The 17,262-nt window shown below is 61.7% G+C and overlaps 1 protein-coding gene across 15 annotated transcripts in view; it reads left to right on the top strand.

Annotated features, from left to right (window-relative positions):
- The window catches only part of LOC114496104 (RAP1 GTPase activating protein), a 62,565-nt gene extending 47,935 nt beyond the window's left edge, over positions 1-14,630 (top strand). For 3 of the 15 annotated variants that reach the window (XM_028511386.2, XM_028511385.1, XM_036025481.1), the window contains 16 exons: positions 65-148; positions 344-444; positions 577-706; positions 2,000-2,155; positions 2,602-2,673; positions 3,327-3,413; positions 3,849-3,986; positions 5,943-6,074; positions 7,967-8,044; positions 8,905-9,014; positions 9,980-10,093; positions 11,376-11,499; positions 12,453-12,555; positions 12,886-12,989; positions 13,162-13,199; positions 13,585-14,630. In XM_028511386.2, the coding sequence (XP_028367187.1) occupies positions 65-148; positions 344-444; positions 577-706; positions 2,000-2,155; positions 2,602-2,673; positions 3,327-3,413; positions 3,849-3,986; positions 5,943-6,074; positions 7,967-8,044; positions 8,905-9,014; positions 9,980-10,093; positions 11,376-11,499; positions 12,453-12,555; positions 12,886-12,989; positions 13,162-13,170 (1,542 nt within the window). In that variant the 3' untranslated portion in view covers positions 13,171-13,199; positions 13,585-14,630. Of the gene's footprint in view, positions 1-64; positions 149-343; positions 445-576; positions 707-1,999; positions 2,156-2,601; positions 2,674-3,326; positions 3,414-3,848; positions 3,987-5,942; positions 6,075-7,966; positions 8,045-8,904; positions 9,015-9,931; positions 10,094-11,375; positions 11,500-12,452; positions 12,556-12,854; positions 12,990-13,161; positions 13,200-13,584 lie in introns of all 15 variants that reach the window. The other 12 variants (XM_028511392.2, XM_028511393.2, XM_028511384.2 and 9 more) reach the window with 10 other exon arrangements.
- Positions 14,631-17,262: the final 2,632 nt, after the last annotated feature.

Below are 17,262 nucleotides of genomic sequence, written 5' to 3'. Positions count from 1 at the left end.
AGCAAGAGCAATAAACGACGACTTGAAAAAGCCGCCTGCTTCACCCGTGGTCCCCTCCCCGCAGGCCTCCCGGCTCATCGTCACCTTTGATGAGCACGTCATCAGCAATAACTTCAAGTTTGGAGTCATTTATCAGAAGCTCGGGCAGGTGTGCGCGCCTCCTCCTCCCTGCTCCCTCCCCCGCCCGGCCGTGTACCCAGAACCTCAGACCTTTGCCAGGGAGAGCGCCTCCCCAGGGTGTCCGCTTCCCAGGGCTGCAGGGGGGTCGCCCTTCCAGCCTTCTCTGGGGTGCGGGGAAGGGGCAGCTCCAGCTCCCTGACCTCTGCCCTCTGTGTGTCCCCAGACCTCGGAGGAGGAACTCTTCAGCACCAACGAGGAAAGCCCTGCCTTTGTGGAGTTCCTTGAATTTCTTGGCCAGAAGGTCAAACTGCAGGACTTTAAGGGGTGAGCGTATGGTTGAGATAAGCAGAGTACAGTCTGACCCATGCCCTTGGGCAGGGAGGGAGCCCCCGTCCCGGCCCCATGGAGGCCTGGCCGGGGCTGGAGACTGAGCTGCGGCCCGGGGAACTGGGGCAGGTTCCGAGGAGGCCTGGACGTGACCCACGGGCAGACGGGGACCGAGTCTGTGTACTGCAACTTCCGCAACAAGGAGATCATGTTTCACGTGTCCACCAAGCTGCCCTACACAGAAGGGGACGCACAGCAGGTAGCCGGGGCACCCACCCCCCCGTTTCCCACCTGCCCTCCTGTTCCCCCACAGCTGGTCTGTTCCGTGTCCACAAGGTCAGGCTGAGTGGGCCCTGGGATATAGCAGATGGAAGTGATCCAGTCCCCACTGCTTGTGGACTCTAGTTGGGGCAGGGAGGACAAGATATCACAAAGCTGTGAAAGCCTCAGTTTCCCCATCTGTAAAAGGGGGCCAGTGACGGCACCTCCCTCACAGGTGAGTGTGAACGAGGGATGCACATACCGTGGCTGAAAGACGGTATCGCGATAACTTGGCAGATACAAGTTCGTCTTTCTAAAGGGAGTGAAGGGCTTTATGGGGTCACGTGGGGGGTGGCTTAGACTTGGCAGAGGTGGGAGTCAGGAAAAGCTTTCAAGATAAAGTGCCTTTTAGGCTGCAGAGGAGCCAGGAGAAGCGGGGGGAGGGTTCCAGGTGGAAAGAATGGCTGCTACAAAGGCCGGGAGGTGAGGAAGTTTAGGGCTCGTTCTGGGGGCCCGAGCCTGGAAATGCGCCACCTCGCCCTAAGCTTCCTGCGGGACTGTCTTCCTCACCCCACCCCCACCCCCACCACTGCCGCAGGGGGGTACACCGGTAAGGTGAGAAAAATGGAAACATTCATTTCTTGACTGTCATTTTATTTTTTAAATGAGATTTTCTGTTCATTTTAGCAACATGAATTTAAACTGGGTGGAACTTGTGTGTTCCAGAGGGACCGAGTTTGGGTATTTAATTAGGAGAAGGGCTGAGAGGTGGGGCCCAGGGACCGGGAGCCACGGCTTCGAGTCCCCTAACTCACTGTGGGGCCTTGCAAGCCACTGCTCTCTTGGCCCTCGTCTCCTCATCTGTCACAGAATTCCAAGAAAATGAAAAAAGTGTTTTTAAAGATTTTATTTCTTTATTTTTAGAGAAGGGGAAGGGAAAAGGGGGGAGAGAAACATGGATGTGTGAGAAATCAGTTGCTTCTCTTACGCCCCCAACTAGGGACCTGGCCCACAATCCAAGCACGTGCCCTGACTGGGAATCGAACCAGCGACCTTTTGGTTTCCAGGCTGGCACTCAATCCACTGAACCACACCAGCCAGGGCAAAAATGAAAATAATTTTAAGACAGGTTTCTCACCACATCTGGGGGGGGGGGGCAGTGAATCATTAAACATGCCCTCTGCCTACCCCCGAGCCCCCGCCCCCCCGCAGCCCCCCGAAGTACCTTCCCGCATGCCCCGTGGCCCCTCTCTGGCCAGTTGTGGAGGCCTGTGTGTGCCCCTGTGCTCAGTTGCAGCGAAAGCGGCACATCGGAAACGACATCGTCGCCGTGGTCTTCCAGGATGAGAACACGCCCTTTGTACCTGACATGATTGCGTCCAACTTCCTGCATGCCTACGTGGTGGTGCAGGCCGAGGGTGGGGGGCCCGATGGCCCCCTCTACAAGGTGGGTGATCTCAGAGCCTCCCAGGGCATCGGTCACTACCCCAGACACAGCACCGCCTCATTCACTGCGAAGCCTTCACGATCCTCAGTTCTCTCAGCTGCCGATAGGGGGCGGTCCTGAGGGCTCTGAGCCCTGCTCTGGCTCCTATGGTGGAAGATTCCCATCCTGCCCTCTCTGTTCCCCAGACTTTCCTCCTCAAAGCCGAAGGTTAGCTTCCTCCCCTTGACCATCCCAGATGACTCCTGAGATTCTGCACTCCTTCCCACTACTCAAGTTCAGGGCCAAGGATGGAGGAGCTGAAATCATGGGGTCTAGTCTCTCAGCTGTCACTGACCCTCCCCCGCCAAGGACCAGGCCCTGTGCCCAGCATGGGGCAGGGTGGGGATGTGAATGAGGGGTGTCTGGCTGGTGTGGGGACTCCACAGGCACTGTGCCCTCTCTTCCAGGTCTCTGTCACGGCCAGAGATGATGTGCCCTTCTTCGGGCCCCCACTCCCGGACCCTGCTGTGTTCAGGAAGGTGAGAGGCGGCCCCCAGCCCCTGGCGTGGGTGGGACCACATGGGTAGGGGCTGGGAGAGGGACACACACTCTATCATCCTAGGTCCTGAAGCCCCACTGTGTGTCAGGGCAGCTGGGCTCCCCTGACTGTGCACCTGAGACCTGCTTTTCTGTTCATCTTGCTAAAAACTGGCCTTTGTTTACAAAGTCACAGAACAAACTATATCATTGGTTTACATTTTTCCTAGCAGCCTCTGTGGCCTTTCCCCATTTCTGTTATCTTTTTGACAATGAATCCTCTTTCTTCTAAAATGTTTGGATGGGGGTGGTGGGCACATGTCTCTCTCCCCTCTCAGGAAGGCACACTTAGAGCCTGGGCTTCAGTCCACAGGCAGAAGCAGTAGGAGCCCCCACCCAGCCCCCGACCTCTGTGGGTTTGCTCCCCTGAGGGCCGGGCAGGCGGGCAGTCACAGAGGGCACAGGCCCTCTCAGGTGCCTGGGCTGGGGCTCGGGGCCCAAGGAGGTGGCCCTGGGAGTGAAGAGGGTGACATCTGGGCTTCAGCAGAGTGTGGCTCAGGGACTCCAGCCCCATGACCCCACGGGGGCTCAGCCCCTTGTCTCTGTGTTTGCCTGACGCCCCCTTTCTTCTCTTCTCCATACCCGGGGCTTCCAGGGTCCCGAGTTCCAGGAATTTTTGCTGACAAAACTGATCAATGCTGAATATGCCTGCTACAAGGCCGAGAAGTTTGCCAAACTGGAGGTGAGGCTGGGCTGTTGGGGCTGAGCCCCTCCCCCGCTCCCCGATTTAGAACTTTAGCCCTGCCCTTTAGGGAGGAAAAGCCAAGTTCAGACTTGGGTCTTAGGGAGGGCTGCTAGGGGAATGCGGATTTACGGATGAGGAGGCTAGGGTCAAGGGAGAGGATGCAAGGTATTTCTAGGGATGTGTGAGCAACGCCCGGGAGGGGCTGGTGGGCAGGCCGGCACGGAGGACTCCGTGAGGAGGGGAAAAGTGGAGGTGGGGAGAGGGGGTCAGATCTAGAGGGGCCTGAGGGAAGCCGGAGGTAGGCTTTAGGGGGCCGGTGGGGGGGCCCAGGCCCACTCCCCAGTCACTCAGAGAAAGTGACCAGGATCCGAACTGTGGGATGAAGGGCTGACCACTGGGGCCTCTCCTGACCGGCCTGGCCCTGGCCCGCAGGAACGGACACGGGCTGCCCTCCTGGAGACGCTCTATGAGGAACTGCACATCCACAGCCAGTCCATGATGGGCCTGGGCGGCGACGAGGACAAGATGGAGAACGGCGGCAGTGGCGGCGGCTTCTTCGAGTCTTTCAAGGTGAAGGGCTAGGTGTACCTGGGCTCGGAGGGCCGGGGTCCTGGCTGCGGTGGATTCTAGAGTGAGGTTATGGACAAGCATGGGTGTGTGGCTAGAGGCAGACTCACGTTGGGGGTGGAGTTGGTGGGGGCGTGGTTTGGGTGGGGTTATGGACAAGCATGGGGGTGTGGCTAGAGGCGGGCTCATGTTGGGGGTGGAGTTGGTGGGGGCGTGGTTAGGGTGGGGCTAGGGGCAAGTAGGGGTGTGGCTAGAGGCGGGCTCATGTTGGGGGTGGAGTTCGGTGGGGGCGTGGTTAGGGTGTGGTTATGGACAAGCATGGGGGTGTGGCTAGAGGAGGGCTCTTGTTGGGGGTGGAGTTGGGTAGGGGTGTGGCTCGCGGTGGATTTAGGCTTTAGTAGGGTGGGCTTAGCCTTGGTGGGTTCTGTGAGGGCAGAACTTGCCGTTGGGAGTTTAAGGTGGAGCTCTGGGGAGGAGCTAAAGGTTGGAGGAGGGGCCTAGGAGTGGGGGCGGAGGCTGCCTGGGAGTTCCCCTGAGAGTTGGAGCTCTCTGGGTGGCAACAAGGTGTCTCTGGTGCCAAGGGTGGTGGCTCCTAGGTCAGCACGTGAGAAGAGAGGAGGAGGCCTCTGTCCTGACTGAAGGAAAGAAACAGGCCCCGGAGGGGTGTGTGGACCAAGTGGCCCTAGGAGAGGGACCTGGCTCATGAGACCTTCCGCTCGTATGACCCACTCTGGCCGTCTCTGGTTTAGCTTAGCGTTACAGAGCACAGACGCCCTGGGTTCACATTCCAGCTGTCACTCACCAGCTTGCTCCTTCTCGGAGCCTTAGCTCCCTTACAGTCAGGTAGGGCAGCGGCAGCGTACCTCCTGAAATTGTTGAGAATCACTTGTAATAGTGCAACGGAAATTGAAAGAGCAAAATGCGAATCCCTGACTGTCGGTCTACCTCAGCAACCGTTGTCCGCGGCGAGAGGCAGAGGAAGGAGTGCTCCTCTCCTCAGATGGCGCCTGGGCTCCCCTGGACTGCAGGTCCCCAGGGGGTGCCGCTTTGCTGCCACCTCCTCCACTTACAGGAGGGGGACTGCCCATCCCCCAGGTGCCCAGCCAGGCCCCACCCTCATCCACGCAGGCCCTGCAGCTGGGGACGTGGTATCACCTGGGGGGCTTAGCTCAGCTGCCCCGGTCTGCCCTGGGCTAAAGCAAGCGGACCGTTGTTTTTTTTTTTTTTTTGAGAAAGAGGCCTGAAGGCAGTCTGCCTCTGCCCCCCGGAGACGGGGATGGGTGGGGTGGGCCCGGGTAAGGGGTGTCTTCTCTGAGGGAGGGCCCCAGGGGTCCCACATCGTGTGGGTGCCGGACAGTGCACCTGGATTAGGTCAGAGAGTTTCCCAGAGGCAGCAGAGCTCACAGGTCAGGGTTTGGGTCTGACACCTGGATCCCAGACTTGCGTCTGCTCCAGCTCCGCCTCTGTAATGTGGGCGTGGCCGTCGTGCCTTCCTCCCGGGGGTGGGTCGAGTGAGAGGGCGCATGCGCGTCGCCTGGGCCTAGAGTAAAGCATTCGGTATGGACTGATGGAAAACGCAAGGGAGAGGGCAACAAAAGCTTTAGGAAGGCTTCCTGAAACAAAGAAACCAAGATTTCTGGAGGTCTCTCTGTGCCTGCCTTTGGCCGGGACCCAGTGTTTTGTGCAGTCCTCACCACAGCCACGTGAGAGGCTCTCAGCCCCAGGGGAGTGAGTGGCTTGCCCAAGGTCACCCAGCGAGTTGGTGGCAGAGCCAAGGCCCAAACTGCCCTTGGCACCATGTGGACCTGACTCTTGTGTGGCCTCATGCGAAGGGACTTCCTGGGGTCACTCAGAGTGGCACTGGCAGGGAGGAACTGGATGCCTGGATGCCCGGGTTTCCCTGAGGGGCAGGTGCTCATGAAACCCGTGCCTCCCCCACCCCCACTGCCCCCTTCACAGCGGGTCATCCGGAGCCGCAGCCAGTCCATGGACGCTATGGGGCTAAGCAACAAGAAGCCCAACACCGTGTCCACCAGCCACAGCGGGAGCTTTGCGCCCAACAACCCGGACCTGGCCAAGGCCGCTGGAATAGTGAGTGCCCTGCCCCGGGGCCTTCCGCTGTCCCCTGCCCCCCTTGTCCTGCCATCCTGGGCTCTAGAGTCAGTCCAGCCACTGCTCTCCACGGGGGTCAAGTGCCCCGGCCATGACTGTGGTGTTGGGAGTCTCCTCCCCAGCTCCTCAGCCCGCCCTCCCTCCCGGCCCCTTACTCAGGTGTGACTTGGGTCAGCTCTGCGGCAGCCTCTATGTCACATTTTTTATTGAGCACCTACTGTCTTTCATGTGCTGGGAATTGGGCTGCTGTGTGGGCACCTACTGTGTGAGCACCTACTTGAGTTTCTGGGAGCACCTACTGTGTGTGTCAGGCTGTGAGCATGCACTGTGTGTCAGGACCTGGATTTCTTCGTGAGCACCTGCTGTGTGCCTGGCTCTGAGATGCTGATGGGGACCTGGGTGGTCGTGTGGGCCTGTGCTCTGTGAGCACCTACTGTGGGCCAGGCCCCAAGTGTCTGTGAGCACCTACTGTGTGTCGGGTCCTGTGTGCCCGGTCCTGGGCTGTTGTGTGAGAACCTTCTGTGTGTCAGAAAACGGACTGCTGAATGAGCACATAACGTGTGCTGAGCCTGGATAGCAGTGAATACGCACTGTGCCAGGAGGCGAGCTGTCGTGCGAGCATTCACTCTGCGAGCGCCTCCTTCCGTGTGCCTGGCCTGTGGCTGCTGTGTGCCACCTCTTGTGTGCCAGGGCCTGTGTGGCCATGGCTACCTACTGTGTGTCAGGAATTGGGCTTCTGTGTGAGCATCTCCTGAGTGAGCACCTACTGCGTGACTACTTACTGTCTGCCAGGCTCTGGGATTCTGCTACTAATAATCCTCAGTCCTACTCAGGGGGTGTGGTGGGCACACGGGATGGGTAAGGCCTCCAGCTGTGGGCCTAGCTGCTTTCCGCTACCCAGTGGCCACCCCTGGCACTGCACCCACTGCTCTGCCCCCCACCTCCTTCCATCCTTCTAACTCATCCACCCATCCGTGCATCCCTCCCTCCCTCCATCAATCATTTGCTGACTGCTGCATGCCAAGCTCTGCGCTCAGTGCTGTGAGGCTGTGTCACTTGTGGTGAGAAGGACCTCCCACCCCAACCCCCGCCCCATGACCTGGCCTGGCCTGGCCAGGGAGCCAGGTGGGTCCTCCGCAGTCCAGCAGTCACCAAGCCCAGTGTCATTGGAGAAGCAAGCCCACCCTCCCCCCAACGCAGACTTATAAGCCACTCCCTTCCTCGCCGGAGTGGCCCAGCCTCCTGTGGGTGGCTGCAGAGGGGCCCCAGAGTCAGGGCCCGGCCAGCAGCGCCCGCTGTGGCAGTAACCAGACCCATTTCTGTTTTTGTTTTTGCGCAACTCTCCCCTGTCTTCCTTGTGCTTCCCTTTCCTTCCACTCTCCCCTCTTTCCTTGTTTTTCCTTCCCCTTGCCTCTCCTCCTCCTCCTCCTCCTCCTCACGTGTCTGTGTTTCTTCTGGCCTCTGGCACCTGTCTTTTCGCTCCCGCTCCTCCTCCCTCCCACATTCTCTCCCTTGCCGCTTCCTTTTTGCCTCTCCCCTCCTTCCCTGTCTGTCTGTTTCCTCCCTGGGACCCTCTGTCTGTCTGTCTGCCTGTCTGTCTGCATTTCAATCTGTGCCCCTCTTGTGGGCTCCTCCCATGTGTCCCTATCTCTGTACCACCATCTGTTGGTCCATCTCTCCTTCCTCTCTCCTCCCTCTCCTCCCACCTCTTCTCCCCTCCCCTCCCCCGGCCTCCTCTTCCTCTCTCCCAACCCCTTGCCCTGCTCTCTTCTGTGTTCTCACCTCTCTGTGTCTCCCCTCCCGCCATCTCTCTCCCTGACTCCCTCTGTGTCCGCCTGTCTCTCTCTGCCCCGCCCTCTGCTGCTTGCCAGTCATTGCTTATTCCTGGGAAAAGTGCGAGTAGATTCGGACGCCGGGGCAGTGCCATAGGCATAGGAACCGTGGAAGAGGTTGTCGCCCGCGGGGCCGCCGGCTCTGGAGGCTGCCTGCACGCGCTGCTCTCTGCTCGCTCTCAGGACGGAGGCCATATTGGGGACGTTGCCCCCCTCCCCCCGGGACAGGCCCGAGGGCGCGCAGGTCGGAGTGCTGGCAGCTCTGAAGGCACTCAGGACCTGCTTTGGGGCCTGGTACCTATGCCAGAGCCAGTGCCCCCTGCCAGGGGCTTCTGGCCCTGCCCTGCTCCTGGGACCCCGGCCACCGTCTGGTACCCAAAGATCCTATGCCCAGCCACACGTCCCCCAGTATCGCCCGTTCTGCATGGAGCTCCATCCCTCTCCTCTGCCCTGGCTCCTGCCCACCCCCATGAACTGGCCTGGGGGTTCCTGCCTTCCGTGTCTTTCTGGGGTCCACCTCCTGTTTGGGGTGGGGTGGGGATTACCACCAGTCCCTGGCCCAGAACCTCCCCCAGCCAATTTGGAGACTCTGGGGTGGGGTGGGGCTGCCCTGGGGGAGGGGCTTGGGTCACTACCCACTCTCTCCGCCCCCCGGGGCTGCAGGTCCTGTGAAGCCCTGGGGGATGGAGAGGGGACAGCCATTGTGAGGACTTGGCCTCTCCCATCCCAGCCAGAGTGGCCGCCAGCCCCCACGGGCCAAACCCTGCTGGGTGGCCTCGGGGGGCCCTTGCCCTTACTGGGCCTGTTTCGCGATCTGTAAACTGGGAGGGCTTTCTCTGGAGATGGACATTTTCTCTTGTTCTTTCTTGCTCTTTGCCTCTGCTTCAGGGCCTGGAGCAGCAGGGTGCAGGGTGGCATGTGGGGGGCACCAGGGCTTCCGGGGCAGGTGGGCACTGAGTTGGGGCTTCTCCCCACAGTCACTGATTGTCCCCGGGAAGAGCCCCACCAGGAAGAAGTCAGGCCCGTTCGGCTCACGCCGCAGCAGCGCCATCGGCATCGAGAACATACAGGAGGTGCAGGAGAAGAGGTGGGTGGAGCCGGGCGGCTGCGATGGGTCTGCGTCTCCTCGGACCCCTCCCCCGACCCCCATTCAGTGGCAGAGCAAAGCAGGCAGGAGGGAGTGCCTACCCTCTGCCCCTCGGTTCCCCGCTGGTGGTGACAGCTGTACGGTCCAGTTCCTGCTGGGCACCAGGCACAGGCCAGCTCGCCGCCCAGTGTGACGCGCTTTCATCCCCTCGGCGGTGCTGCTGGCTCCCTGGGGGTCCCACCTTGCACATCAGGAAGCTGCACGTCAGCGGGCTCAGGATTTGCCCAGGTCACACAGCCGGTGGGGGGCAGAGCTGGGATTTTCAGCGGGCCTGTGGGGGTCTGTGGGGCCATCTGTGTGGCAGGGGTGGGCAGCATGCCGTATCGGCAGCAGGGCAGCTCCTGGGAAGCCGAGGATAGTTCCGGGTGTGAATCCCTTCTCTACCACCATGGGGCTGTGTGACCTTGGGAAAGTCACTGTACCTCTCTGAACCTCACTATCCTACTCTGAAAAATGAGGATAAGAACACAACCAGCATCGTGGGGCTGGTGCGGGGGTGCCGTGCAACGCATGTGAAGCAGGGTGGCAGGTGCACTTAGGCTCAGGAATGCTGCTGGCATCGTCCTCAAATCCTGGGTTCAAGGCTTGGCCTTGGCATGTCCTAGCCATGTATTCCTGGGCAGGTTCCCTCCCATCTCTGGACTCCAGTTTCCTGATCCATAACAGGGGACAATTTACCCGCTTCCACGGAGAGGAGGACGTGGGTGCAGGTGCTCCGTGGTACCTGCTCGGGCCTGGCCGGTTAGCCGCAGCGACTGCTCTGGGGCTGGCCTCTGGGGATCCAGGGTGTGGGTGTGAGCCAGGAGGTGCCCTTGACCTCCGTTCACCACCTGGGCCTCATTCTACCCTAACGCCAGGCCTGGTGGTAACCCCCCCTCCCCCCGCTGCCCCCCTGTGCCCTGCAGGGAGAGCCCCCCGGCTGGCCAGAAGACCCCAGACAGCGGGCATGTCTCACAGGAGCCCAAGTCCGAGAACTCCTCCACCCAGAGCTCCCCAGAGATGCCAACGACCAAGAACAGGTTGGGGCCCGGGGCTCGCCAGGCTGGGGACTTGGGAGTGGGGGCCTCATTCTCTTCCACCCCCGCCTGGGCCTGGGGCTGCCAGGGAGGCCCGGGTACTCTCTCAGGTCCTCCTGTGACACACACCTGCCACCAGGCTCTGGAACGCAGTGGTGACCGGGGCATACATGGGGTGACGACCCAGGGTAACATAACCACGATATGTTAGCTATTTCCAGGTAGTTACTGTCAGAGGAAAACAAAGCAGGGGTGCGATGAAGAACAGCTGGGTGGGTGAGTGGGGGGATTAGGTGGGTGCTCAGTGAAGACATCAGCCAAGGGGTGAGGTTTGAATGGATTGCTGAGTGAGGAGTCAGCCCTTCAGAGGGAAGAGGGTTCCAGGTAAGAACACGGCCAGTGCAAAGGCCCTGAGGCATGCTTGAAGGGTGGGAGAAGGGTAGTACGTTGGAGCCGAGCCAAGTGAGGGGCCAGGCCTGCGTGAAGGGGCAGGGGCGGGAATGGAAGCAGGGAGGCGGGTCAGCAGGCTGTCCTCGCCCACCCCCACTCAGTGCCTGCTGGCTGATGGCCCCTGAGCTGGCTCTGGGCACACGGAGAGGGTTCAGCCCGGCATGAAGAGGCAGGCGAACAGAGAAGCAGGAGAGGGTGACAGGGACGGCAGGAGACAAGGCGTGTAGGACCCAGAGCGGGGCAGTCCCCCTACCACGGAAGGAGGAATCAGGGAAGGCCTCCCTGAGTAGGGGTCCCTGGCTGATTTTCAAAAGACGAATTTGCTTGTTGGGATTGGAGGGAAAGACTAAGACCCCGACGGGAGACCCAACGGCCCGAGGGTGGAACCCAAAAACAGTGAGGGGGCTGAGAGAGCAGGCGGCGGCGTTGGGAGGCCGGGGCCCTGTCTGTTCTCCCACCTGCGGCTGGCTGGCTGGCTGGGGGCCGTGGGCCTGCCCCTCTGGGCCTTGGTGTCCCCTTCTCCTCAGGGTGGGTCTGATGATGGTGGTAATGAGACGATTCAGGTAAAAGCACTCAGAACAGTGCCTGGCACAGGGCAAACGTGCACAAGACAATTAATATTATTAATAGTTATTGAGACAAAGCCAGAGAAATTGGACTTCATCTGGGGAGCCCCGAGATGGTTTTGAGCAGGACGGGCACGGGACCAGACCCACATATTAGGAAGGACAGTGGCAGGGGCAGGCCTCCCTGGGCTGGGAGGGCAGAGGACAGGGGCCTGGGCCCAGGAGGGGCCCCCGGCGGGCGCGGGCTGACGGGGTGCCGTCTGTGGCAGAGCCGAGGCGGCAGCACAGAGAGCAGAAGCGCTGAAGGACTTCTCCCGCTCCTCGTCCAGTGCCAGCAGCTTCGCCAGCGTGGTGGAGGAGACGGAGGGTGTGGACGGGGACGACACAGGCCTGGTGAGAGGCCCCAGGGTGGGGGTGCTCCGCAGCAGGCCGGGATGGGGGCTCTCTGGTCCCTGGAGCCAGCTGCTTTGGGTGGAAGCCTGAGCCTGGGCGTGGCTCACATGTGATCAGGGGACCCAGCCCAGAGCAATAATGCGGACTGACCCTCCCTTACGCTGTAGCCTCCCACACCCACCCTGGTGTCCCTCACAGGGGGCCCAAGCTGTGAGACCGAGGCAGGTCTGCTCCCTCCCTCGTCTGCTCCCTCCTCAGCCTCACCCCTTGCCACTTGGGCGGTTCCGCACGCCTTTGCAGCCAGTCCCCCGAACGTCCCAGGCTCACTCCAGCCTGGCCCTTTGTGCCTGCCGTTTCCTCTGTCTGACCGAGTCCTGCTCCTGCTTCTTGGCTCAGCCTCACACCACCTCCTGCTGTAATAAGCCTTTCCTGAGTTTCTCGTCCCGGGGCACAGGGGGTCCCTCCCTGTGCTCACAGAGCCCTGGGCTCTGCCCTGTGCACCCTTTTGCCATTCTCCCTTCAACACGCCTGCAGTGGGCCCCTGGTCCTCGCCGGGTCCTCTCCCAGGCGCTGCAGTGCCCCGGGGACAGTGCAGACCAGGCCCTGCCTGATGGGGCCTGGAATCTGCAACCACAGTAGCCTCTTCACAGCCTGCCTCACCTCCCGGCCTTCGGGGTCTCTGAGGACAGGGCCCGCACCCGATGTCTCTCTGAGTCCTGGCCCAGGAGAATGAATGGGGGTGTGTGGTGTGTGCCTGTTCCCACTGTGTCCCCCTCCCCATCCCCCTGTCTCCCTGGAGCAGACATTGCTGGCCCCCATCCCCTCTGCAGGGAGGCAAGGGTGGGGGTCGGGGGTGGAAGCAGGGCAGAGGTGGCTGGAGGGGGAGGGGAGCCAAGCCAGCCAGTGCCAAGAAGGAGGCTGACCTCCGTCTTCCTCTCCGCCCCCCACCCCAGGAGAGCATCTCGTCCTCAGGGACCCCCCACAAGCGGGACTCCTTCATCTATAGCACGTGGCTGGAGGACAGCGTCAGCACCACGAGTGGGGGCAGCTCCCCAGGTACCAGGCCTGGAGCAGCTGCCCCCCACGCAGGGCTCTCTTATGGCAGGATGGGGCCAGGGTTGGGCACGGAGGGGTGAGGCCACTTCTCGTGCCCCAGGTGGCAGGCATGTGACCGGGGACAGTGGGTGGGTCATCCTTCAGCCTACGATGATTGGGTGGCTTCTGGAAGGGTCTTGGAGAAGGACAGGGGAGCAAAGAGGGAGTCAGGGTGGGGTTCCCTGGGGGAGGGTCGGGGAGCACCACCCAGTGCCAACCGCCCATCCGTGCCCGCCTCCCTGGTGCCTCCCCGCGGCCAGTGAGGTGGCTCCCTCCTGCCCCCCTCCCCAGGCCCCGCACGGTCACCCCATCCCGACGCGGGCAAGCTGGGAGACCCTGCGTGCCCGGAGATCAAGATCCAGCTGGAAGGGGCTGAGCATCACACACCTCAGCTGGTATGCGCAGCCGCAGGGGCCCAGGGGTGGGGATTGGAGCGGGAGGTCCCCTAGGCTGGGAAGGGCTGGGCGCATCTGTCCCGGGCCCAGCCAGTGACTTCTGCTTGCCTGTGTCTTCTGCTCCACATCGTCATCTGTCCTGTCCGCTGCCTCGTCGCCTCTCTCTGTGCAGGGCTGTTAGCCAGGCTCCCCTCGGACGGTGACTGACAGGTCAGACCCCGCCCTCGGCGCTTGTTTGGTGGGGAGAGGGTGGGCATGGCCAGGGGCGTGGGCCACTCCTCCCTGTTCCTCTGTCTCTTCTCTGGGCTGAGAGCTTTGTATCTGGGTTCAAATCCTCCGCTACTCAGATACTGGGTGACTTGGGCGGGTCATTGGCCCCTCTCTGGGCCTCAGTTTCCTTATCTGTGCCATGGGGCTAGTAAATGCTGCCTCGCCTCTACCCGCGGGTTGCTGGGAGCCTGAAAGAGACTTGGGAGTCGCCGGGATGGAGGGGTCTGGGGGACTCCCAGTGGGAGGGAAAGACCCAGAGCCTGGAACTCCAAGGGCGGGCCCCGTCTCCCACTTCATGGTGTCGCCATGTCCCTCCATCCTGCAGATGAGGCTGAAGAAGCACAAAGTGAAGACGCCGTGTCGAATCCAGGCAGATGGGACCTCCGCCCCCAAGGCCACCACCAGCCTGTGGGCTGCCCCCTGTCTCCCCACCCCTCCGCTCAGCCCACCCTCTGGGCTGTCTCTGCAGGGCAGAGCCATCCAGACCTGGGGGCGGGGAAGCTGCTGGCATCACCCTCACCCCCCCAGGCTGGGGGGCCGGGCTGGCGCAGGGGGTGGTCAGTCGTAGCAAGGCTGCAGGCCTGGCTTGCTCCCAGCTGGGCCCTCCATCACACCTTATTGCCGCTCTAGACTCAGGGGGGCAGGCAAGATGGGAAGGGGGACTGAGTTATCTCAGTGCACACCGAGCCGACAGGCGGCAGGACGGAGATGTGAATGGTCACTGACCTGGGAGTCCCGAGTCCTGGCTTCCAGTCTGGCGTCTGCTGCGTGACTCTGGGCAAATCACTCCCCCTCTCTGGGTGCCTCGGCTACAGATGGACAAGATTATTTCCGAGGTCACTGAAGACTGTGATTCCATGCACCTGTCCCAGAATGGGGGGCTGTCCTTCCAGGGGCTTCCCATCCCCCTACCCTGCTTCTTAGGGTCCCTGGGGCCCCAGGTCGGCCGAGGGGCAGGGGACTGGCTATGCCTACTGCCCCTCCTGGGCCCTCCAGCTCTACCACAGATCTGCCGATGCCCTGTCCACTGCCTCCATGTGACAGACGAGTGACCCCCTTGAGGGAGGGAGGGAGGAGGACCTACCTGGCTCCTCAGCTTCGCCCCTGCCATCCCATGTTCTGGGCACTCCAGGCTGATGGGTCTCCGCTGGCCTGGAGTTACAGGCCTGGCCCTTGCGCCCCCCGCCCCCATGGAGGGGGCAGCCAGGCACAGCTGCTGTGAGTCCACATCCTCGTGTGTGTCTGTCCACACTTTTTAGGCGCCACGCCAGAGGCCAGCCTTCCCACCCCAGTACCCATTCGGGAAGCCCCCGTGGCCGTGTGTATGTTGGTAACAGTTGTACAGAATAAATTCTATTTATCGCTATTGTACCCCGAGTTGGACCTGGCTCTGCACGCACCCTGCCCAGATCCACCCCAGACAGGTCTTGTTGGTACCAACACAGAGGGGGTCCTGTCTCCCCCACCCCCCCCGGTCAGAGCTGCTGGGTCTGGGCACCTCCAAGGCCCAACCACAGGCTCTAAGCACCAGCCGTGGCTTCCTCCCAAGGTACTTCCCCTCCCTCCACCCCCTCCCCTTCCCCACAGGGGAAGAACGTGGCTTGGAATCTGGCTGACCCAGGTTTGAGTCCCAGCACCATCTGCTGTGTGGCAGTGGGAAACTTACTAGCTTCTCTGAGCTGCAGTTTCCACTTTTGTAAAATGGGAGCAACAGTACGTCTCCCAGGAGTTTGTTATGTGTCTGGCACTCTGTGAGGGCTCCTGCTTCTCATGCTCAGTGAAGCCCAAGATTTCCCCTCGGTGGCCACCAGGGGGCAGTAAAGGATCGCTTACTGGAACGGTTGGCTCTGAGTCCCACCCTCGTGGGAGGAGCTCACGATGCAGGGCCATTACAATAAAGAGCGACAGGTGGTGTGCAGGAGGAGGGGGCCCAGCCCCGGTGAGGTGAGGGAGGCATGGGGAAGACTGGAACAGTGATGCCCAAGCATTTCAGCAACTGTCCCTGGGGGAGGGGACCGCAGATGGGAAGATACAAGAGGGAATTGGGAAGTTGGCAAACAGTTGTGAGTGATGGGACGGTGATGACTTCGGGGACAGGGAAACAGAGAGACAAGGCCGAGGCCACACAGCCTTGAATGCCAGACCAAGGGGTTCGGGCTTTATGCTGAGAGCAACAGGGAGGGTTTAAAACAGAGTGCTGTGGGGACTGGCGGGGCAGTGTGGGGACAGGGAGGGGAGGACCACCGAGGCTGTTGTTGGGGACAGAGGGTGGCCAGGAGGCCCCCTGGAAGGTGTTAGGGGCCTGAGCCTCTGGGTGAAGGGCCTGATGGGACGTGGGGCTGAGGGAGGGGTCCGGGAGGCTCTCAAGGGTCCAGCCTGGGTCCCGGGGCGAGTGGGGGCAGTTCTCCGAGGTAGGAGCCTGGGAGGAGGAGCAGGTTGAGGGGAGCTGGAGGACATTGGGCTTGGCTTGGGCTTGGCGATAGGCACAGAATTGGGTTCCAGTGGGACCAACCGTGCCCTGGCCTTGCTGACAGCTTCGCAGCCACCAGCCCCCACACCATCGCTGGGACAATGCTCAGGGCAACCCGAGGGCTGCCCTGAATTTCCTGACAGGAACCTTCTCTGACCCTCAGATGTCTGGGACCACCCAGGGACGATGACTCACACCTAAACCCCAGCCCCACCCAGCCACGCTTGGCACTAGGCAGCGCTGAGCCCAGCGAGTCCCCTCCTAACCCCGGTGCCCTCCCCTGCTCGCCCTCACCCCTGTTCTCTAACCCGCACGCCCCTTCCTGGGTCCTGGCTCCTCAGAACTCTCTGCCTTCCCTTCCTGGCTCTGTTACTTTGGTTCTGGGCCTCAGTTTCCTCACCTGTGCAGTGGGCATGCTGGCAGCCCTGACCTTGGCGCCAGCTGTGAGGACTCGGTAAGGGGGCACTCCCTGAAGTTCCTGCTGCAGCCCCGGCCCTCAGTGGGCTCCGGAGGTGGTGTGTGTGGGGTCGGCGGTGGTGATGAGCTCGAGTGAGAACCTCGTCCATAACCCACATCACAGGATGTAGGGTCAGCGCTCAGCGTCGGGGATGGGGTGCCCGGTGCCACCAGGCACAGACCACTGATTTGAGGCTTTTGGGATAGACGACTGTCAGCTACTTCCCTGAGCCTCAGCTCCCCAATTTTATGGGGGGTCGTGTGTGAATGATCCTGTTATAAAAGAGGTCATGCACCCCCTCTTGGATCCCTTTGCTTGACTCCGAGCCACACCCCATGGCTCTGACCTACAGCTGAACCAAAGCTCTGGGGTCTGTGGTGGCGGATGAGGGGCAGCTTGGCGAGCAGGATCTGCCTTTGGCCAAGGTCAAGCCTGTCCCTGTCTGCAGGCCTCTGGGCCGGGTTCCGTGCAGGCCCCCACCCTTCTCTGGGCTCCGAGGTGGGGCTGGGGGTGCCGAGGACGAGCCTGGCCTCCGGGATCAAAGTGTCCAGGGCTGTTTCTCTTGTGCCCAGGCCAGCTCCGTGCTCACCCTGGTTCTGAGGTGGGGAGGGCGAGTCAGGACACCGCTCTGAGGCTGGAATTAGGGCCTGGGCGGGGGGCACCGGGTTCCGGGAAGTGCTGGACTCCGCTTAGAAATAACTCTGGTGGTGGAAACGGCAGCCAGAGGTTTCTCCGGATGCAGGAGACAAGAGGCCTCCCGTGGAGGGACTTGGGTGCTTGGCTGACCTGGCATCCCCAGCCCCTTGCCTTCGAGCCGGAACCTGTGCCCCCAGGCCTCAGTTTCCTCAGCTGTGAAATGGGGGCGGAGCCCTACCTGTTACTGTCATAGCCTCTAAAGCACCCCGCATGGAACCCATGCCCAGTGGGGGGGGTCCTCCCCTGTCCCCCAGCAGCTAGGTTGTCCCTGGACACCCATGGCTAACCCTGGGGCCACATTGCCAAAGAGACAGCCACAGGCGCAGGCCCGCCCAGTGCCAGAGGAATGGGACCTGGACATTCTCTGCTGCTCAGGCCAC

The sequence above is a fragment of the Phyllostomus discolor genome, chromosome 5 (genome assembly GCF_004126475.2).
Source record: "Phyllostomus discolor isolate MPI-MPIP mPhyDis1 chromosome 5, mPhyDis1.pri.v3, whole genome shotgun sequence".
In the NCBI taxonomy this organism is placed as follows: Eukaryota; Metazoa; Chordata; class Mammalia; order Chiroptera; family Phyllostomidae; genus Phyllostomus; species Phyllostomus discolor.
Note: the sequence above shows the minus strand (reverse complement) of the source record. Positions and strands in the feature narration are given on the sequence as shown.